At 40.0% G+C, this 23,434-nt stretch overlaps 1 protein-coding gene across 6 annotated transcripts in view; it reads left to right on the forward strand.

The window, feature by feature from the left end:
* diaph2 (diaphanous-related formin 2) overlaps nucleotides 1–23,434 on the forward strand; it is an 865,163-nt gene that overhangs the window by 56,643 nt on the left and 785,086 nt on the right. For 5 of the 6 annotated variants that reach the window (XM_041195327.1, XM_041195330.1, XM_041195331.1 and 2 more), the window contains exon 2: nucleotides 21,926–21,958. The exons of the other annotated variant lie outside the window; for it this stretch is intronic. In XM_041195327.1, coding sequence (XP_041051261.1) covers nucleotides 21,926–21,958 — 33 coding nt within the window. The remainder of the gene's footprint in view (nucleotides 1–21,925; nucleotides 21,959–23,434) is intronic. 6 annotated transcript variants of the gene reach the window in all.

Consider the following 23,434-nt stretch of genomic DNA (forward strand, 5'->3'; position numbering starts at 1 on the left):
ACTGCAGATGCTGGAAATCCAAAACAAAAACAGAATTACCTGGAAAAACTCAGCAGGTCCGGCAGCATCGGCGGAGAAGAAAAGAGTTGACGTTTCGAGTCCTCATGACCCTTCGACAGAACTTGAGTTCGAGTCCAAGAAAGAGTTGAAATATAAGCTGGTTTAAGGTGTGTGGGGGGGGGGAGGCAGAGAGAGAGAGGTGGAGGGGGGGGGTGTGGTTGTAGGGACAAACAAGCAGTGATAGAAGCAGATCATCAAAAGATGTCAACAACAATAAGATGTCAAAAGATGACATCTTTTGATGATCTGCTTCTATCACTGCTTGTTTGTCCCTACAACCACACCCCCCCCTCCACTTCTCTCTCTCTCTCTCTCTCTCTCTCCGCCCCCTCCCCACACACCTTGAATCTAAGGACCTTGGAGAGATCAAGAGATCAGATAGTGGATGGAGAGGACAAGAATGCTTTGAAAATTGAGTTATTTAAATTTACAGTTCCTAAAGAAAATTGTCAGTTTGTCTAGAAGTTGACTTTCATTTGAAATGACTTGTTAAATTACAAGGAGAATTAAACTTCAATGCAAACGTTACGGAGGTTGTCAGTTAAGTTTTAATTGTATTTAATTGTATGTAGGTGGTGGACATTAACTTGGCATTCACTTTTAACTATAATTGTTAGTTTAGGAGCTGGATGCTTGTGATGTGTTACTCTGTAAATAAATATAAAAATGTGTAAAGATTGGATCTAGTTCTATTCTTCTACTGGCTTTCTGGAATAGAACAGATTTGATTTGTTTTTAAATGTTTCTAATTGAGTTGTGTGGCATATGGCACTGTATCCCTGGCATTTTTTGAAAAAGAGCAGGGGAGTTACTTGTGATGTCCAGGTCAATATTTATCTGTAAATCAACATTACAAAAACAGATATTCAATATCTTCCCAAGTGCTCTGATTATCTGGTCATTATCACATTGTTGTTTGTGGAAGCATGCTGCTACATTTTTCTTTTTTATATCTAATCAACAACGTTAACATCCAAATTTTGAAGTGTTATGATCACATTTCCAATTCTGCTTAATACTATGCAGTTGCACTGAAATTGTGCTTCTGCACCGAGTGGACTATGCAATAATATAGTGGCTTCTAGTGGTATGTGCTGGATACTACAGCCTCAACTTATTTCTTTGTACAACTTCCACAGGTTGTTTGTCCCTACAACCACACCCCCCCCCCCCCTCCACTTCTCTCTCTCTCTCTCCGCCCCCCCCCACACACCTTAAACCAGCTTATATTTCAACTCTTTCTTGGACTCGAACTCAAGTTCTGTCGAAGGGTCATGAGGACTCGAAACGTCAACATCTTTTTGATGATCTGCTTCTATCACTGCTTGTTTGTCCCTACAACCACACCCCCCCCTCCACTTCTCTCTCTCTCTCTCTCTTTCCGCCCCCCCCCACACACCTTGAATCTAAGGAAAACAAAAACAGAATTACCTGGAAAAACTCAGCAGGTCTGGCAGCATCGGCGGAGAAGAAAAGAGTTGACGTTTCGAGTCCTCATGATCCTTCGACAGAACTTGAGTTCGAGTCCAAGAAAGAGTTGAAATATAAGCTGGTTTAAGGTGTGTGGGGGGGGGGGGGCGGAGAGAGAGAGAGAGAGGTGGAGGGGGGGGTGTGGTTGTAGGGACAAACAAGCAGTGATAGAAGCAGATCATCAAAAGATGTCAACAACAATAGTACAAAAGAACACATAGGTGTTAAAGTTGGTGATATTATCTAAATGAATGTGCTAATTAAGAATGGATGGTAGGGCACTCAAGGTATAGCTCTAGTGGGGGTGTTTTTTTTTAAATAATGGAAATAGGTGGGAAAAGGAAAATCTTTATAATTTATTGGAAAAAAAAGGAAGGGGGAAACAGAAAGGGGGTGGGGATGGGGGAGGGAGCTCATGACCTAAATTTGTTGAATTCAATATTCAGTCCGGAAGGCTGTAAAGCGCCTAGTCTGAATCTAAGGACCTTGGAGAGATCAAGAGATCAGATAGTGGATGGAGAGGACAAAAATGCTTTGAAAATTGAGTTATTTAAATTTACAGTTCCTAAAGAAAATTGTCAGTTTGTCTAGAAGTTGACTTTCATTTGAAATGACTTGCTAAATTACAAGGAGAATTAAACTTCAATGCAAACGTTACGGAGGTTGTCAGTTAAGTTTTAATTGTATTTAATTGTATGTAGGTGGTGGGCATTAACTTGGCATTCACTTTTAACTATAATTGTTAGTTTAGGAGCTGGATGCTTGTGATGTGTTACTCTGTAAATAAATATAAAAATGTGTAAAGATTGGATCTAGTTCTATTCTTCTACTGGCTTTCTGGAATAGAACAGATTTGATTTGTTTTTAAATGTTTCTAATTGAGTTGTGTGGCATATGGCACTGTATCCCTCTTTTTGAAAAAGAGCAGGGGAGTTACTTGTGGTGTCCTGGTCAATATTTATCTGTAAATCAACATTACAAAAACAGATATTCAATATCTTCCCAAGTGCTCTGATTATCTGGTCATTATCACATTGTTGTTTGTGGAAGCATGCTGCTACATTTTTCTTTTTTATATCTAATCAACAACGTTAACATCCAAATTTTGAAGTGTTATGATCACATTTCCAATTCTGCTTAATACTATGCAGTTGCACTGAAATTGTGCTTCTGCACCGAGTGGACTATGCAATAATATAGTGGCTTCTAGTGGTATGTGCTGGATACTACAGCCTCAACTTATTTCTTTGTACAACTTCCACAGGTCGATTGGATCTGAATCAAATTTACTGCTGCTTGTAACTTGTTTGATTTTGCCTGTTCTAACCATGTGAAACTGTGGCTTGTAGAATAACATCTGATTAAAGGAGGTTGACAGTAACTTTTCTGTACAAAAAGATTTCATACATTTGATGAATTTGTTATTATATTTATGTCTTGACCGGAAGAGGGGCAGTCAATGACTTCTTGCTGTTCTCAAAATAACTTATTTGTTCCTGAAATAAGTAGAAGAATTTTTGGGTTATTCAGCTTTTAAATATTCTGAACTCTGTCTAATAGCTGAAGTTGCATTTCTGTATTAAATTTTATGATTTTCATGTTGAGGGATTTTGGTGCTGAGGTTAAACTCTTTTCGTGTTTTTCATACTCAACATCAGTATCAAAGACTACTGGACTTAAGCAGAACAGCTTTGAATGCAGCTGTATATATTTGATCATAGTTTTGTATTTTGTAATTGTCCATTTGGAACTATTGTGTGCCCAAATTAATTTAAAATGGAACACTTAAACCTGACAGAGAAAAGGCTTTCAGTCTATGAACTAAGTTTGATTCAAACATCGATCCCAGGGATAAAGGAAAATGTGCTTGTTCATTGTTTCAGCATCTTATCTTGGTGTGTTCAGCAATAATCTGAAGGATACATGGTTGGCACGGAAGTCTATCTTACCAGGAAATCTTAATATTATTTTTGCAGTGTCTGACTGTAAAAATAATATTATTTATAGTCCATAATGTAAAAAAAATTCTGATTGTGAAGAGTTATTTAGTTTTAAGATTTGTGTGTTGGACTTTGCAAGTACTAGAAGAATCTTTTTAGAGATCATTTTTATCCAAGATTGATGTTTGTATCAACTTGAATACATGGAGCTATTCATTATTTATTGATTTATGCCAGAGTGACGGGCATGATTTTGAATAACTTCCACACTTCAGTAGTTTACAATTGTGATAGAGAAATTCAATATCTTCCCAAATATTTTGATATCCACGTGATGTCGCTCTTAAGATTCAAACCTTCTATCTGTGGATACTTCTAATGCTCAATCTTTTTGGGTTCCGATGTATTGCATTAGAAATTTAGTGCGTAGTTTTTTCACTTGTGCTGTTACATTCATTGATTTCTTGGCCAATTGACCATACAAGTATGTGCACAGACAGTGAATGCTGACAGAACTTAGAACTGCTCAGGCCAATGTTGCCAAATTTAACTCCACATCTGTCTATCTGAAGATGAAATGGTAAGAGCTTATTGTTCCTGACCTTTGTAAGCTCTGTATTGTGGATGGAAATTGGAGAAAGAGCTAACCAATTTTTATTTTCACCATTTACTTTGGGATGCTAATTCCTATTGTAGAGCTGCCATTGCTGACTCTCATTCTCTCCACAGATCAAAATCAGTTTACTCAGACCTGGATGAAATATGGTCATTGTGTTTTATATGACTCAATGCTTTTTCCATGTACATTGTATGTTGAACTACCTGAAGAAGGGCTGCACTTTCTTAAAAAATATTTTATTCTTTCATGGGATGTGGGTGTCCTTGGATAGGCCAGCATTTGTTGCCTGCCCCTAATTGCCTTTGGGAGGTGGTGGTGGTGAGCCGTCTTTTTGAGCCCCTGCAGTCCATGTTGTGTAAGTACACCCACAGTGCTGTTAGGAAGGAAGTTAAAGGATTTTGATCCAGCAATGGTGAAGGAACGATGGCGATATAGTTCCAAGACAGGATGACATAGTTCCAAGACAGGATGGTGTATGGCTTGGAAGGGAACTTGCAGTTGGTGGTGTTCTCATGCATCTGCTGTCCTTGTCCTTCTAGGTTGTAGAGGTTGCAGGTTTGGAAGGTGCTGTCAAAGGAGTCTTGTTGAGTTGCTGCAGTGAATCTTGTAGATGATGAACACTGCTGCCACTGTGTGTCAGTGGTGGAGGGAGTGAATGTTGAAGGTGGTGGATGGGGTGCCAATCAAGTGGGCTGCTTTGCCTTGGTTGGTGTTGAGTTTCTTGAGTGTTGTTGGAGCAAGTGGAAAGTATTCCACTTCGCTTCTGACTTGTGCCTTGTAGATGGTGGACAAGTTTTGGGGAGTTAGGAGGTGAGTTACTCAATTGAAGATTGGTATTAATATGGAAACTTGCCTCAGCCCACTATAAAACCTCATTTGCTTTTTCATCATGGCTCATTTCTGGTCATCTGGCATTTCCATTAATTGATCTGAGTGCTTTTTTGTGAATTCTATGGTTACTGTTAGGAAAAGCTTTGCTCCTATATTTGTGCACCAAAAGAACTAAGGTCAGACTAATCAAAGTCTTTTGTTCTAAGTAGTTCTGTATGAAACTCAATGGGAACTTCATATAAATTGTGTTATGATCCTGGCAGAGACACTGTAAGAAAATATAGGGATTTCCCAGCAACCAACTGAAACAATTGGCAACAAGATTTCACATTTTTATACTTAACGGTAACAAACAAAATAAAATCAACACAACTAAACATTACTTGGTAAGCATCTAATACACTAAATTACTCTTCCCGTTAACTAACAAACACAACCAAAAGGCCATGTTTATACATTACGCCACACTCTCTCAGCAGATATGTGGCTTTGTTGATAAAATCCCAAACTCCTCCTTACTTTCCAACAAGATCCCGTCTCCCTGCTGCACCAAGATGAGTCTTTCAATGTCCTTTAAAAAGTCCCTTCGCTCAATTTCCTGAGCACCATTGACCAGATTTCCAATGGCAAGGCATCCTCTGGTGACTTTGGTCTTTAAATCTCTACAAGTCTCATCTCTTCAAACAGGGAATCATTCTCATCAGCACTCTGCTTCCTGGTTAACACAAGAACAGGATTGTGGTGGTATTCAGTGGGTATTGGTCATTAGCCTGTTTCGAGAAATGGAAACAGAAAATGCAAGGAAAGGAAGTGAAGAGTTGGCAATTGACCATGTGAAGGCTAGGGAATGGTGGAAATTGAAACATAGAATATAGGAGCAGGAGTAGGCCATTTGGCCCTTTGAACCTGCTCCGCCATTCATCATGATCATGGCTCATCATCCAACTCAATAGCCTGCTCCCGCTTTCTCCTCATGTCCTTTAATCCCTTTCACCCCAAGAACTATATCTAACTCCTTCTTGAAAACTTACAATGTTTTGGCCTCAACTATTTTCTGTGGTAGCGAGTTCCGCAGGCTCACCACTCTCTGGGTGAAGAAATTTCCCCTCATCTCAGTCCTAAATGGTCTACCCCATACCCTCAGACTGTGACCCCTGGTTCTGGACTCCCCCACCATCGGGAACATCCTTCCTGCATCTACCCTGTCTAGTCCTGTTAGAATTTTATAGGTTTCTATGAGATCTCCCCTCACTTTCCTGATCCCCAGCAAATATAATCCTAACCGATTCAATCTCTCCTCATATGTCAGTCCCGCCACCCCAGGAATCAGTCTGGCAAACCTTCGCTGCACTCCCTCTATAGCAAGAACATCCTTTCTCAGATAAGAAGATCAAAACTGCACATACTATTCCAGGTGTGGTCTCACCAAGGCCCTGTATAATTGCAGCAAGACATTCCTGCTCTTGTACTCGAATCCTCTCTCTATGAAGGCCAACATACCATTTACCTTCTATACCGCCTGCTGCACCTGCATGCTTATCTTCAGCGACTGGTGTACGAGACACCCAGCTCTCATTGCATATTCCCCTCTCTCAATTTATAGCTATTCGGATAATCTGCCTTCCTGTTTTTGCTACTAACGTGGATAACCTCACATTTATCCACATTATACTACATCTGCCATGCATTTGCCCGCTCACTCAGCTTGTCCAAATCACAGTGCAGCACCTCTGCATCCTCCTCACAGCTCACCCTCCCACCCAGCTTTGTGTCATTTGCAAATTTGAAGATATTGCATTTAGCTCCCTCATCTAAATCATTAATATATATTGCTGGGGTCCCAGCAATGATCCCTGCAGTACCCCACTGTTTACTGCCTGCCATTCGGAAAAAGACCCGCTTATTCCTACTCATTGTTTCCTGTCTGCCAACCAGTTTTCTATCCGTCTCAATACACTACCCCCAATCCCATGTGCAAATCATGCAGATTAAAGTCACCCATAATTACAGATGTTCCTTTTATTGCATGCGTCTCTAATTTCCTGTTTAATGCCATTCCCAACATCACCACTACAGTTTGGGGGCCTATATACAACACCCACTAATGTTTTTTGCCCCTTCGTGTTTCTCAGCTCTATCCATACCGATTCCACATCGTCGGAGCTAATATCTTTCCTCACTATTGCGTCAATTTCCTCTTTAACCAGTAATGCAACTCCACCGCCTTTTCCTTTTTGTCTGTCCTTCTTAAATACTGAATACTCCTGAATGTTCAGTTCCCATTCTTGGTCGCCCTGCAGCCATGTCTCCATAATCCTGACTATATCATACCTGTTTACATCTGTTTGCGTGGTTAATTCATCCACTTTATTGCGAATGCTCCTCGCATTCAGGCACAAAGCCTTAAGGCTTGTTGTTTTAACATTACTTGTCCCATTCCCACTATTTTGTGTTCCTGTTTGATTCTTGCCCTTGATTTCACTGCCTATCACTTTTCTTATTCCCTTTTCTGTCTTCTGTTCTTGTCCTTGATTCTGCCACCTCTGACTCTTTGCATAGGTTCCCATACCCCTGCCATGTTAGTTTAAACTGTCTCCAACCACTCTAACAAATATTCCCCCTAGGACATCAGTCCCGGTCCTGCCCAGGGGTAACCCGTCCAGTTTGTACTGGTCCCACCTCCCCCAGAACCGGTCCCAATGTCCCAGGAATCTGAAACTCTCCTCCTCACACCATCTCTTCAGCCATGTATTCATCCGATATATCCTGCTATTTTTATTCTGACTAGCACGTGGCACTGGTAGTAATCCTGAGATCACTACCTTTGAGCTTGTACTTTGCAACTTACTTTCTAACTCCCTACATTCTGCTTTTCGGACCTCATCCCTTTTTTTTTAACCTATGTCGCTTGTACCAATGTGTACCATGACCACTGGCTGTTCACCCTTCTCATTCAGAATGTTCTGTAGCCGCTCTGAGACATCCTTGACCCTAGCACCAGGGAGGCAGCATATCGTCCTGGAGTCTCGTTTGCGGTCACAGAAAGGCCTATCTATTCCCTTTACAATTGAATCCCCTATAACTATTGCATTCCCAAACTTTTTACCCCTTCCCGGTGCAGCAGAGCCAACTGTGGCGCAACAACTCTGTTGCTTTCCCCTGAGAAGACCATTCTCCCCAATGGTATCCAAAGTGGTATATCTGTTTTTCAGGGGAATAGCCACAGGAGATTCCTGCACTGCCTGCCTAGTCCTCTTGCTCTGCCTGGTGGTCACCCATTCCCTTCCTGCCTGTGGACTCTCAGCCTGCGGTGTGATCACCTATCCATGACACTCTCCACCTTGCGGATGCTCCACAGTGTCCCCAGCCTCCGCTGCAGCTCTGAAACCCAGGCTTCCAGGAGCTGCAGCTGGAGATACTTCCTGCACACATGCTGGCCCCAGGCACTGGAAATGTTCCCGGCTTCACACATAGAGCCAAGGAGCACACCATGACTTTGAGCTCTCCTGCCATGACTTACCCCTTTAAATTAAATTAAACCTTTTGGGAGATATTTCTTTACTGTTCTTAGCCTCTTTACTGCTCACATTCACATCAAGTTTCGTAGCATCAGCAAACTTTGAAATATTACAGTTGGTTCCCTCATCCGAATCATTGATATATATTGTGAATAGCTGGGGTCCAAGCATTGATCCTTATGGCACCCACTAGTTACCACCTGCCACCATTTAAAATAAAAAGAGCAGTTTATTCCTACTCTGTTTACTGTCTGCTAAACAATTCTCAATCCATGCCAATATATTAACCCCAAACCCATGTGCTTTAATTTTACACACTGTGGGACTTCATCAAAAGCTTTCTGAAAATCCAAATACACGGCATCCACTGGTTCTCCCTTATCTATTCTGCTCGTTACATCCTCAAAAAGCTCCAGTAGGTTTGTCATAAATCCATATTGATTTGTCTAATCCTGTTGATATTTTCAAAGTGTCCTGTTATCACGTCCTTTGTAATAGACTTTAGCATTTTCCCTACCACTGATGTTCAGCCAACCAGTCTTTAATTCACTGTTTTCTCCCTCCTTTTTTAGATATTGGGGTTATATTTGCTACCTTTGAATCTGTCAGGACTGTTCCAGAATCTACAGAATTTTGGAAGATAACAACTAATGCATCCACTATTTCCATGGTCACCTCCTTTAGTACCCTGGGATGTAGATTATCGGACCCTGCGGATTTATTGGCTTTCAGTCCCACTAATTTCTCAAGTATTATTTTAGTAATATTAATTTCCTTCAATTCTTCCTCACTAAACCCCAGGTTTTTTTTAGCATTTATGGGAAGTTATTTGTGTCTTCCTCCATGAAGCTAGAACTAAAGGAGTTGTTTAATTGCTCTGCCATTTCCTTGTTCTCTATTATAAATTCTCCTGTTTTGGACTATAAGGGACCAACATTTGCCTTCGCTATTCTTTTTCTTTTCACATACTTATAGAAGCTTTTATAGTCCGCTTTTACGTTCCTTGCAAGTTTACTCCCGTACTCTATTTGTCCCCTCAATCAATCTCTTGGTCCTCCTTTGTTGAATTGAAAACTGCCCCCAATCCTCAGGCTTGCTACTTTTTGTAGCAAATTTATATGATTCCTCTTTGAATCTAATACTACCCTTAATTTCTTTTGTTAGCCATTATTGGACCACTTTTCCTGGTGTGTTTTTGTGCCAGAAAGGATTGTATAACTGTTGAAGTGCATAAATTTGTTCCTTAAACATTGCCTATCTACTGTCATGCCTTTTAATGACTTTCCCCAATCTATCTTAGCCAACCAATGCCTCATGCCTTCGTAGTTTCCTTTAAGATTTAGGACCCAAGTTTCAGATCAGACTATTTCATTTCACATTTTGTTATGATCCTATTAGGGACAATTAACGTTTAAATAAGAAATCAAATACCCATCAATTAACTGATAGAACTACATCACAAGATTTCAGTTTTCAACAAAAACAACCTTTATTGAATATGAAAAAGAATTAAACAAAGAAAGCACTATTAAGTTAACACTATAGTTTACAACCACGTATATTTTGAACTCATTTTCACTTGTTACTTCTGCTTCCCCACCTACCCACCCTGCCAAGAGTTCTCTTGTCTTGTGAAGTCTTGAAGATTCACTCATTTTTCCCAGGACCAGCCCAAAGGTATGCCACAGCCCTTTGGAATTTACCTAAATGCTCCTTCATGTTCCAGCTATTCCTCGAGGTACAAATTTAATGGGGTCCCTTCCATTAGCTTTCAGCTAAGTGATTCTCCAATTTTCTTTAAAGATTTGCGGCTGTGGACTCTCCAGCTCCTTGTCCTGACTTTGGGCATACATAGACTGCTTTTTCCCAGCCTGCTGCCACAGCTTCAGTATAGCTCTTGCCAAGCTAACTATTCAAGCTGACTGCTTTCTGCCACAAGGTTCTGTGAGGACCACGATAGATTTCTTCCACTAGCTGCAAGCTAAAGCACATCTTCCAGCTGCTTTTCCCTCATGAAGCCCAAACTGAACTGTCAGCTTCTGACAGCAAACGCACACAGATAAATTAAATAAAAGAACCTTCTAACTAAGGCTGCACCCTGAATGACTGTATTGCAACATGGCATGTTTTAGGACAATTGAAACAGAAATACAAACAACTTATTTTACCTTGAATACAACTCTGATTCTGCAGGCCAAATGAATAATTTCTATCTCTAATGGAGTTTTTTGACCTTTTTCCAGAATTGAGAGCTTTCATCTTCTTTTATGGAGATAACAATAGACAGTTCGACTCTACCAAGAGGTCCAGAAATGGGCCATCTATTGTTTAAATTTTTGTTTCTATCGACTCTGACCTTGTAAGATAAACACAGTTTAGCTTTTAATTAACTCCAAACTTGACTGAATTGCATTTACTTCAGGGTTGCTTATCAGTTTCTCACCCAGAGGCCCCATTTTTCTACAGTTTAAATGTTAATTCCTAAAACTAAGTTATATACTAAAACACGTGAATTATGAACTAGATTTTCAAAACAACTTGTAAAACTGCTTAAAGAATGTAATAGTTTAGCATTTATCCACATTCAGCATTTTGCTGCACTGGAGGCATTAACTGCAGAAATTAACGTTTCATCATCGTGTTTACTTTGCTTCTCCTTTGCCACTGATCAGACCAACACTTATACTGAATTTGTTATCCTGAGTGACCGCAACAACTTGTTAATCAACCCACTCTTATCTGTAATTGTCTCGGTAATTCAGCTAATCTTCTAGCTTTTCATTAACTTCTGCCAACACTGGGATTGCATCGGTTTTCTGACCACTATCTTGCATATGTTTCTTGCAGAATACCTGACAACAAATGGCAGACTGCAATCGATTCTGCCATGTGTATTTGTAGCTCTGAACCAACTGGGAGTTTCTTGGCAAAATTGCTCTCTTCACCACCTCTTACTGAAGGCATTGATTTGTTGCTGGGGTTCTGTTCCATAGCCAGGTGATAACTATTCATTTGTGAGTTTTGACAGTGAGTGCTTGCCAATATTTTGATTCTGTCCTCACTAATAAAGTGAGAGGGAAGGACAGAAGTTGTCACTTCAAAAAAAATGTTAAATCTGAGTGAAGATAGTAGTAAATTGCAGCTTTGTTAAATCCATACTGTTGATATTGGTCACAAAATCTCCGGTGATTAAAAACAATTGGAACTATAACAGCACACACAAGGATTTTGCTTTTGATTTCAGTTTTTTTTTTTCATTTGTTTTTGGATGCTGTTGGCAAGGCTGCATTTATTGTCTATCCTAGTTGTGTGAGTCAATGATTGGCTGTCTTGAACCACTGCAGTCCCAGTAATGATGATGTCCCTGCAATAGAATTTAGTAGGAAGTTCCAGGATATTGACCTAGTGATGATGAAGGAATGGCAATATATGCATAAATTATGATGGTGTGTGACTTGACGGTGATGTTGTTTTCATGAAATTGCTGCTCTTGTCCAGAAGAAACCTTGGTGGGCATTGTAGAAGACTTCACAATGCATATCAATCTCCAAGATGTCATTTTCCATAAATAGCATTGTTTTCATACATGACTATCTCCACATACCTATGGAATATAGGAATATCTGAGCTGGAGCAGGCTCGGCCCATTGAGCCTGATCTGCTATTCAGTTAGATCATGGCTGATCATCTACCTCAATACCACTTTTCTGTGCTATCCCCATATCCTTTAATGTCATTCGTATCCAGAAATCTATCAATTTCTGTCTTGAATATGCTCAATGACTGAGCTGCCACAGCCCTCTGGAGTAGTAAATTTCAAAGATTCATCACCTCCTGAGTGAAGAAATTCCTCCTCATTTCAGTCTTAAGTAGCCTGCCCTTTATTCTGAGACTGTGTCCTCTGGCCATAGACTCACCAGCCAGGAGAAATATCCTATCTACATCTACCTGTCACACACACTAAGAATTTTCTAAGTTTCAATGAGATCACCTCTCATTCTTTGAAACTCTAGAGAATACAGATCAGGTTTCCTCAGTGTCTCCCAGTAAGACAACCCCACCATCCCAGGGATTAATCTGGTGAACCTCCATTGCACTCCTAGGTCAAGTATATCCTTCTCTAGATAAGGAGACCAAAACTGCACACAATACTCCAGGTAGGTCTCATCAAAGCTCTATACAATTGCATTAAGGCATCTTTACTTCTGTATTCAAATCCCCTTACGATGAAGGCCCATGTAACATTTGTCTTGCTAATTGATTACTGCACCTGCATGCTAGCTTTTAGCGACTCATGAACAAGGACACCCAGATCCCTTTCAATACTTCCCAACCTCTCACCATTTAAGAAATACTCTGCCTTTCTGTTTTTTTTTCCTACCAAAGTGGATAACTTTACACTTATTCACATTATATTCCATCTGCCATGTTCTTGCCCATTCACTTAGCCTGCATCCGCCTCACAACTTACATTCACATCTACTTTGTGTCATCAGCAAATTTGGAAATATTATAATTAGTTTCCACATCCAAATCATTTATATAGATTGTGAATAGCTGTGACCCCAGCAGTACCCCATTAGTAACAGCCTGCCAACTTGAGAATGATTTATTTATTTCTATTCTTTTTTTTCTGTCTGTTCACAATTCGCAATCCATACCTGTATATTACCCCCAATCCCATATGCTGTAATCTTGTTTTCTAATGTCTTGTGTGAGACCTTAATGGAAGCCTTCTGAAAATGCAAATACACCACATCCACTGGTTCTCCTTATTTGTGCCACAAGTAACATCCTCAAAAAACTCCAACAGGTTTGTCAAATCTGATTTTCCTTTCATAAATCCTTGCTGACTTTGCCCAATCATATCATTATTTTCCAAGAGCCTAGTCGTTACATCCCTTATAATAGATTCTACGTTTTCCGTACTATTGACGTCAGAGTAACAGATCTGCAGTTCTCCATTTGCACTCTCCCTCCCTTTTTAAGTAGCGGGGTTACTTTTGCTACTTTCCAGCCTGCAGGAAACTTTACCTGATCTATAGAATTTTGAAAGATAACTACCAATACATTTGCTATCTATCGCTACCTCCTTCAACACTCTGGGATGCAGAACATCAGGTCCAGGGGATTTAACAACCTTCACTCCAATCAAGTTTTTGAGTGCTACTTCTTTATTTATACTAATTTCTTTCAGTTCTTCATTTTCTCACACTCTGGGGGATTTTTTGTATTTCCCTCCATGAAGACAAACACAAACGAACTCCGCCATTTCCCTAATCTTCATTATAAATTTTCCAGTCCCTGCCTGTAATGGACCCACATTTTCCTTGCTAATCTTGCCCTTTTTGTATACCTAAAGAAGCTTTTACAGTCTGCCTTTATGTTTCTTGCTAGCTTGCATTCATATTGTCTTTAACCTTTCTTTCAGTTCCTTGGTCCTCCTTTGCTGGATTCTAAATTGCTCCCAATCCTCTGGCTTTCTCCACTTTTTCTGTTGATCTTGTAAGCCATTTCTTTTGATCTAATGCAATCTTTAACGTCTTTTGTTAGCGACAGTTGATTCACCTTTCCTCTGTTGGGTTTTTGTATCTTGGAGAAATGTTTATTTGTTGTAGGCCATGTGATAGTTCTTTACATGCCAGCCATTAACTGTCTACATCAAAGTTTTTAGTGTGTTTTCCCAATCTACCACAGCCAACTTGCCTTTGTAGCTTCATTTTGTGTAGCTTCGTGTTCAGATTTAAGATCCTAGTTTCAGAAAGACTATATCATTTTCAAACATTTTTAAAAAATCATTCAAATGATGTGGGTTTCACTGGCTGGTCCACCATTTTTTGCCCATTCTTCTTGGCCTTGAGAAGGTGGTGGTGAGCTGCCTCTTGAACCGTTGCAGTCCACGTGGTATAGGTACACCACAGTGCTGTTAGGAGGGGAGTTCCAGGATTTTGACCCAGTGACCGTGAAGGAATGGTGATATATTTCCAAGTCAGGAAGGTGAGTGATTTGGAGGGGAACTTCCAGGTGGTGGTGTTCACATCTATCTGCTGCTGTTGTCCTTCGAGATGGTAGTGGGCGTGGGTTTTGAAGGTGCTGTCGAAGGAGCCTTGGTGAATCCCTGCAGTGCATCTTGTAGTGCACTGCCGCTACTGTGTGTCGGTGGTGGAGGGAGTGAAGGTTTGTGATGTGATGCCAATCAAGCGAGCTGCTTTGTCCTGAATGGTATCAAACTTTTTGAGTGTTGTTGGAGCTGCACTCATCCAGGCAAGTGGGGAATATTCCACCACACTCCTGACTTGTGACTTATAAATGGTGGATAGGCTTTGGGGAGTCAGAAAGTGAGTTACTTGTCGCAGGATTTCCAGCCTCTGACCTGCTCTTGTAGCCACAGTATTTATCTGGCTAGTCTAGTTCAGTTTCTGGTCAATGGTAACCCCAGGATGTTGATAGTGGGGGATTCAGTGGTGGTAGTGTCATTGAATGTCAAGGGGCGATGGTTAGGTTCTGCCTTGTTGGAGATGGTCATTGCCTGGCACTTGTGTGGCACGAATGTTACTTGGCACTTGTCAGCTTAAGCCTGGATACTGTCCGGGTCTTGCTACATTTGGACATGGACTGCATTAGTATCTGAGGAGTCATGAATGGTGCTGAACATTGTGCAACCATCAGCAAACATCCTCACTTCTGACTTTATGATGGAAGGAAGGCCATTGATGAAGCAACTGAAGATGGTTGGGCTGAGGACACTTAATGTGAAATTCCATCATATTATGGTCACTATTTCCTAAGGTTTCCTAAAGTCTCCTTTACAGCAAGGTTATTAATTAGCCTTTTCTCATTTCATAATATGAAATCTATGGATTCTTGAAGTTTAGTTATCAGCTTTCATTTCATAAGAGCTATTATGACTAAATCAACAAGTGCTGCCATGCAAACTTTCAGTTTTAAAATTTATCAGCACATTCTAAGGTGCTTTAAACCTGGTAAGCTGAGTGTTGAACAGCTTAGCGTACCTTCCTTCTTGCTATGGAACTAGAAGCATTGCATGTGTTTTTGAAGAAGCATTCAGCATTACACTTTGTCATGTGTTAACATATTCAAATGATGCTCCCCAGCTGATTTAGACTTGGAATTCCTATCTTTTCTCCTACTTGGGAATTATTTCAGCATTTAAGGCACAACATGATTACAAGTTTGATGCTGTCATCACTCAGCATTCATGTCAAGCAGCGAGGCTCAGATATGTCAAGTTGAGATGTTAATTCCAAAATCAAAATACTGTGACTGCTGGAAATCCGAAATGAAAACAAGATGTCCTGATGCGAGATCATTGACCTGAAATGTTAACTCTGTCCTCTGCATTTTTGGTGCCTGACCTGAGTATTTTCTGCGCTTGTTGTTTTTATTTTAGATGCTGAATAAACTTGATTTGCCCTGCTCACTGTTCTTGAATATAAACTTGTAAAAAAGGCAGTGTAGGGTGACTTTAATCTTCATACAGACTGGACCAATCAAATGGACAAAGGTGGTTTGGAAGATGAGTTTGTGGAAGGCTTTTGTGACAGTTTCTGGAACAAGACACTGTGGAACCAACTAGGGATAACCCTATTTTAGATCTTGTACTATGTAATGAGGCAGGATTAAGTAGCAATCTCATATAAAAGATCCACTGGTGAAAAAAAATAATCATAATGCAGTTGAATTACATACTAAGTTTGAAAATGACACACTCAGTCCCAAACATGAATCTGAAACTTAAACAATTCTAATTATATAGGTTTGAGGGGAGAGCTGACTAAGGTTGATTGCATAAATAGACTAAAAGGTACTATAGTAAATAAGCAATTCATTATGTTCCTCAAAAATACATTCTATTAAAGAACAAAAGCTCAGTAAGAAAGATCCATTAATCCATGGCTTACTAAGGAAGTTAAAGATAGCATTAGATTAAAGGAAGGGGTTAATAACGCTGTGAAGAATAGTCGTAAGCCTGAGGATTGGGCAGATTTTAGAAGCCAATGAAGAGCCACCAAAAAGTGGAGTAAAAAGTTTAAAAAAAAAATAGAATGAGAGTAAACTAACAAGGAATAAAATTGAAAATTGCCCAGATATGTCCTGTCAACAAAAAGCTGAACAAATTCAACCCGGCCAGCTACCACCCCATCAGCCTCCTCTTGATCATTAGCAAAGTAATGGAAGCTGTTGTTCACAGCGCGATCAAATGGCAATTATGCAGCAACAAACTGCTCACTGATAATAAGTTGGAGGTCCACCAGAGTCACTTGGTTCCTGATCTCATTATAACTTGGTTCCAAACATGGATAAAACAGCTGAATTTGAGGTGAGTGACTGCTCTTGATATCAAGGCAGCATTTGACCAAGGGTGGCATCAAGGAGCCCTGGCAAAACTGATGTCAATGGGAATAGGGGGAAAACTCTCCACTAGAGAGTTGGAGCCGTACCAGCACAAAGGAAGATGGTTTTTGTGTTGGAGGCCAATCATCTCAACGCCAGGACATTGCTGCAGGAGTTCATGAGGGTAGTGTCCTAGGCCCAACCATTTTCAGTTTTTTCATCAATGACCTTCCATCATAAGGTCAGAAGTGGGGATGTTCGCTGACTGCATGATGTTTAGCACCATGTGTGACTCCTTAGATACTGAAGCAGCCTGTGTCCATGTGCCTGTGTCCTGGACAATATTCAGGCTTGGGCTGACAAGTGTCAAGTAACAGTCGTGCCACGCAAGTGGCAGGCAATGCCATCTCCAGCAAGAGAGAATCTAACCATCTTGACTTGACATTCAATGGCGTTACCATTGCTGAATCCCCCACTATCAATATCCTGGGGTTACCATTGACCAGAAACTGAACAGGACCAACCATATAAATACTGTGGCTACAAGAGCAGGTCAGAGGCTAGGATTTCTGAGGCAAGTCCTGTCTCCTGTCTCCTCAAACCTGCCTACCATCTGCAAGGCACAAGTCAGGAATATGATTGAATAGTCTCCACTTGCCTGGATGAGCGCTGCTGCGATCACACTCGAGAAGCCTGGCACCATATAGGACCAAACGGTGTGCTTGATCAGCATCCCATCCATCAACCTAAATACTAAGTCTCTCTAACACCAACTCTGTGAAATCAGTGTATACCATATATAAGATGCATTGCAGCAACGCAGCAAGGCTTCTTTGACAGCACCTTCCAAACCTGCAACCTCTACCACCTAGAAGGACAAGGGCAGTAGACACATAGGAATGCCATCACCTGCAAGTTCCCCTCAAGCCACACACCATCTTGATTTGGAACTATATCACCGTCGTTCCTTTATTGTTGCATGTTTAAAACCCTGGAACCCCTTTCCCAGCAGCACTGTAGGTGTACCTGCGCCAGATGGCCTGCAGAGGTTTGAGAAGACTGCTTGCCATCACCCTCTGAAGAGCAATTAGGAATGGGCAACCAATGTTGGCCATGCCAGTGATGTGCACATCATATGAAAGAATGAAAAAATAATTAAAGCAGATTGTAAGAGCTTTCAGAAGTATATAAAAAGGAAGAGAGTAGCTAAAGTAAAGGTTGGACCTTAAATGCAAAGATAGGAGAAATTTTCAAGGAATTGAGGCAGTGGCCTAGACATTGCACAAACATTTTGTGGCTGTATTCACAACAGAAGACACACATTACGTACAGAAATAGAAGTTAACCAAGGGGCTAATTCGAGGGAGGAACTTAAGGTAATTGATATCAGCAGAGAAAAAGTATTGAGAAACTTAAGGGACTACACCCTAGGGTCCTAAAATAGGTAGCTGCAAAGATAATGGGTGTGCTAGTTATGATATTCTAAAATTCCCTACATTAAGTTAGCAAAGGTAACATTGACATTCAAGAAAGGAGGGAGAGAACATCAGATATTACAGTTCAGTTAGCCTGATATCAGTTGTCAGGAAAGTGCTGACATCTCTTAAGGAAGTCTTAGTATTGCACTTGGAAACTCATAGCATGACCAGACAGGTTCAACATAGTTTCCCCTTGATCAAACCATGTTTGACAAACTTATTGAGAGTTTTTTGAGGATGTAACTGGTTGTGTAGATAAAGTAGATTTGGTATACTTGAATTTCCAGAAGGTGCCACACAAAAGGTTAAATGTACAAAACAAGGGCTCATGGAGTTAGGGGGTAATGTATTAGGATGGATAGATGACTGGCTACTAGATAGAAACAAACAGAATAAGAGGTGATCTCATCGAAACATAGTAGATTCTGAAGGAGCTTGGCAGGGTAGATACAGTAGTTGTTTCCCTTGGTTGGGGAGTCTAAAATATGGGAGCACAGTCTCAGGATAAGGGACTGATCATTTAGGACTAAGATGAGGAGAAATTTCTTTCTAAAGGGTTGTGATCTTTGGAATCCTCTACCCCAGGAGATTGTGGATGCACCTTTGTTGAATATACTTAAGGCTGAGATGAACAGATTTTTGGTGTGTCAGGGAATTGAAGGACCTGGTGATGGGGGGTTAGGGGGGGAGAAAATGGAGTTGAAGCCAAAGGTCAGCCGTCATTGTGTTGAATGGGGGAGCAGTCTTGAGGTGCAGCATTGTCTACTCCTGCCTCTATTTCCTTTGTAACTCTGAAAATCGTTTTTCAGTTTCCCCATGCTAAGTACCCTTGTGACTCCTCTGAGTGGTATTAATGTTAGCAGGTCAGGACACGGCAACGACTAATACAATGTTTTAACTTTCTTTTTCACACTTTTTCTCTGATTAGTTGTACCCTTTCTCAAGTACACACTGATTATGTTTGCAGGAATTAGGAGAGTTAAGTTATTTATACCTCTGTTCATTTTTTCCTTGTATTAAGGATCATTAGAGTTGAGGAGGTATGAACTTGGAAAACATATGAACAACTCAATTGTTGAGGAATGGTACTGTGTACATGTTGTCATTATGAGCATCAGCAAAATTCAAATCTCAGAGAGACATGACCTGTTGTCCTGAATGGAAGTGACACTTACCAAGCTCTTGATTGAGAGCGTAACCATTGAGTATGCCAGTGTGAGTTCACTAGAATCGTTGATTCCAGCACAGAAGGAGGCCTTTCGGCCCATTGTGTCTGTGCTGGCTCTCTGAAGGAGCAGCTTACCGAGTGCCGCTTCTCCCCTTCTCCTCGTAGAATGGTGGATACTTGGTAATCGTTTCTAGAGGTTTGCTCCTTAAAGGCCCATGATACTACATAGAAATAGATTTTACATAAATTGTCAGTTATGATAACAGCTCCAGATGATGCAGCACCCAACTCATTGTCGTGTCGTAGTTATGAAATTGTGCTTGGGAAATTCTTCTTGTGTGAATTCCACCCACGTGTTAATCATTTAGAGTATATACATACATATGAATTAGAAGCAGGAGTAGGCCATTTGGTTCCTCGAGTGTGCCCTGCCATTTGATTAGATCATGGCTGAGCAATTTGATACTTTCACTCAACTTTTCTGGCATTGATTGGTCGTTCAAAATTATTAAGAAATACAATTGCTTACTTATACTTAGTTCCTCTAGTCCCATGCGGGACAATAGGTAGCAAGGCTCCACCGCTAGCCTCAGCCCATTGCAATTTTTTCGCTCTAACCCAGGTGGTGTCCTGCTCTTGAACGTGCTCCTTAAACGTACTTTGTCAGGTCTCCTTTGGCTAGCCTATCTTCTTTTTCTATCTGGTGGTGTCCATCCTATTGCCTACTGGGATGTGCATCTGGGAAGCGAAGTACGTATTCTGCCAGTCCTAGTTGTCTCTCCGTCACAATGTCCCGCAGGTGTCTGACCAGTTCTTTGTAGCACTTCTACATTGGTGGTGATGTCCCGTTATGTGATGCCCAGGATCTTTTGTAAGCAACAAAAGTACAAGTATATTGATCACTAAAAGTTGTGCCACAAGTTTGCAAGACCATTAAAAAAAGCAAACCTAGCACAAGGTTTCATTTCTGGAGGGAGAGTCTGGAAAAATAGAAAAGTTGTGCTAAACTTTGATTTGAACCTTGGTTAGACCACATTTATTGCATGCAACTCCAGTCACCATATTATGAAAAGGACATAGAGTTACTGGAGAGAGGGTGCAGAGACAGTTTACAAGGACGATACCAGAAATGTGTGGGTTTACATATCAGGAAAGGATTGACAGGCTAGGTCTCTTTTCTTTTTAATGACCAAACAGAAAGTTTTTAAATTATGAAAGGTTTGATAGAGTGGATACAGAAAATTCTTCTCCTTGTGGGGAAGAGCATAACTGGAGGCCATCAATATAAGATGGTTACCAAGAAATCCAACATGGCATTCAAAAGACAATTCTTTACCCAAAGAGCAGTGAGAATATGGAATCCATTACCACAGGGAGCGATTGAAGTGAATTGTATAAATGCATTTTAGGGAAAATTAGACAAGCTTTTGAGGGAGAAGGCAATAGAGGTTTACGATGATAGATTTAGATGAGGAAAGATGGAAGGAGGCTTGGGTGGATAAGTTGGGCCGAATGACCTGTTTCTGTGCTGTGTATCCTATGTAATCCTTTAGTAAAATTATGCTGTAGTCTTTTAACGTGGTTTATCACTTGTATGAAGAGATACACTAAACGAGAAAATGTTGTATTATGTACTTCTCTGTAATTTACTTTATACCTCCATGTGCAAAACGTCCACCATTCCTTCATCTTTCTCTAACTGATCTGATGCAATTGGGATCTTACCCTTATTATTCTGTCAAAACCGGCCTTTGTGCTCGCACCTACTTAGAAACATAGGAATCTGGAGGAGTGAGGAAGATCCTCTGACTAACAAGCTATTTGGTACAAAATTCCAAAAGGGATGATGTCTGAGGTGATGTAGCACACTTAATGGAGTATTTCTTTTAGTAAAAACAAAAAAACTGCAGATGCTGGAAATCCAAAACAAAAACAGAATACCTGGAAAAACTCAGCAGGTCTGGCAGCATCGGCGGAGAAGAAAAGAGTTGACGTTTCGAGTCCTCATGACCCTTCGATGCTGCCAGACCTGCTGAGTTTTTCCAGGTAATTCTGTTTTTATTTCTTTTAGTATGCAGGTTGAAATATCATTGTATATTTGATTGAACATTTTCACTTCGTAAAGTGGGAAATAATTAAGGTTTTAGTTCATTTATTTTCCTTACTTAAGCTACATTTCAGCAATGCATCGTGCAATATCACTGGAAATTCTTTTGTGAAAAAATGTTGGTGCAGCTCTGTGCATAAGGAAAACAATTTCTACTCAGCTTGGGAGTTCTATGGAGAGTACAACAAAACTCCAGGTCTCAAAATATCAGCCATAACCGGAAACACTTTAGTTTTGGATTTTCTAAATCTAGACTCCTAACACTCAACTCTTCTTTTCAGTACAATGATCCACTGCTTTAAAAGTTTGTTATGGTGGTTGGGTATATTTTGCAGCTGTGGGTGATGTTTTCTTTTTTTTTCTTCTCTGCCTTCTACAGAACCTTAACATAAAAACTTTGGCGGATGATGTGGTAAGCCTGTTCTGGAATCTACCTAAATCACTAAACCATGCATGCTAAAAATTGTAGTTCTTAACATCCCTTCTCAATATTTGTAGAAATGGGCATTAGTTGTTCTGCCTCAGGAATAACCTGGTACTAATGAGAACATTTAATGCATTTCCTCAATTTTGCTTCTAGTATTTTAAATCTACTCTCTCAGCCTGCTGAATGAACCTATTTAGCACTCTATGGGATTGCATTAGTTAAAATAGGACTCCTTTCTTAAGTTTATGCTTTCAGAGTTTATGACTTCTGCATATAATGTATTGAATAAACTTACAGCTACAAGAGTACTTCAGTCAAAAAGAAAGATGGTCAATAAGCTGGTTAAAGGAAATTTCGGAAAATTTGAATTGCACTGCTTGACTCTAGAAAAAGAAATAGGTGAAATGGTTAAGACCCATCATGACTTAGGATAAACGTTTGAATTTTCACCATTCTAAGGAATTTAAATGTGATTATAATTAGTAAGCCATTGTTATCAACAAGGTGCTTACAATAACAATTCAATCTTGTGTTTAAATACATTTAAAAAAAAATTAAAACTAAACTGCAATGTTTGCAGAGATATCTTGGCCACTGCTACACTTGTACTGAGTGGAGAAATTAAAATCAGTTGTGCTAAACTGGGAGCCCCTGACCATTCTTGAAAACAATTTGAACATTATACAAATTATTTCCTGTTAATGACTATGCAGGTTCTAAATTTATTTTAAATATGATGATAAATGGATTGCCTATTCCTGGTGACTGTTATTTTATTAATCAGAATTCTAACCCAAGATATATTCTTTTGAGATTGGATTGTTATATATTGTGCATGACACAAGCATATTCCATAATTAATGGATTTTCCTGGTGTTTTTCTCATGACTGAGGAGATAATTTATATTAAGCTGAATTAATGGACAGAAACTCAACCTACAGGCACTTCAACAAGATCGATCATGAACGAGCCAGTTAAAAGCGTCTTTATACTTAATGAGGTTTTCCTAACTTACATTATGTATGTTCTAACTATGCATGCCAAGCTAACAACTGATACAGGGCACTTAAAATTGATATAGATTTTGTTGAATGTTTTATTGTCTTGGCACAACATAAGTAAATCTTCCATTATTGAATGACTATGACGACTCTGCTATTCAGGTGACTGAGTTTTAAAATAGCTAAGTATCTTGAATTTCACTTTAAACTTATTTTGAAGTGTGCTTGTCTCGATCATTAGGTTCCCCATCACCACTTTTGAGAAAACAGGCAGACAACCTATCAATTTTTAAGACTTGTATGAATAACTGTTTTTGGACATCATAGTGTGTGAGGCTGTCTTAGGGTGACTTGCCTGAAAGGGCAAACCTCTGCTCTGCATCTTTTCCAACAGCAAACTGAGCTCAGGGTCTTGTCATGTGGGTTACAAAGGCACAAAGGTACATCGTACCATTTGTA

This window comes from Carcharodon carcharias, chromosome 9 (genome assembly GCF_017639515.1).
Source record: "Carcharodon carcharias isolate sCarCar2 chromosome 9, sCarCar2.pri, whole genome shotgun sequence".
NCBI classification, from domain to species: Eukaryota; Metazoa; Chordata; class Chondrichthyes; order Lamniformes; family Lamnidae; genus Carcharodon; species Carcharodon carcharias.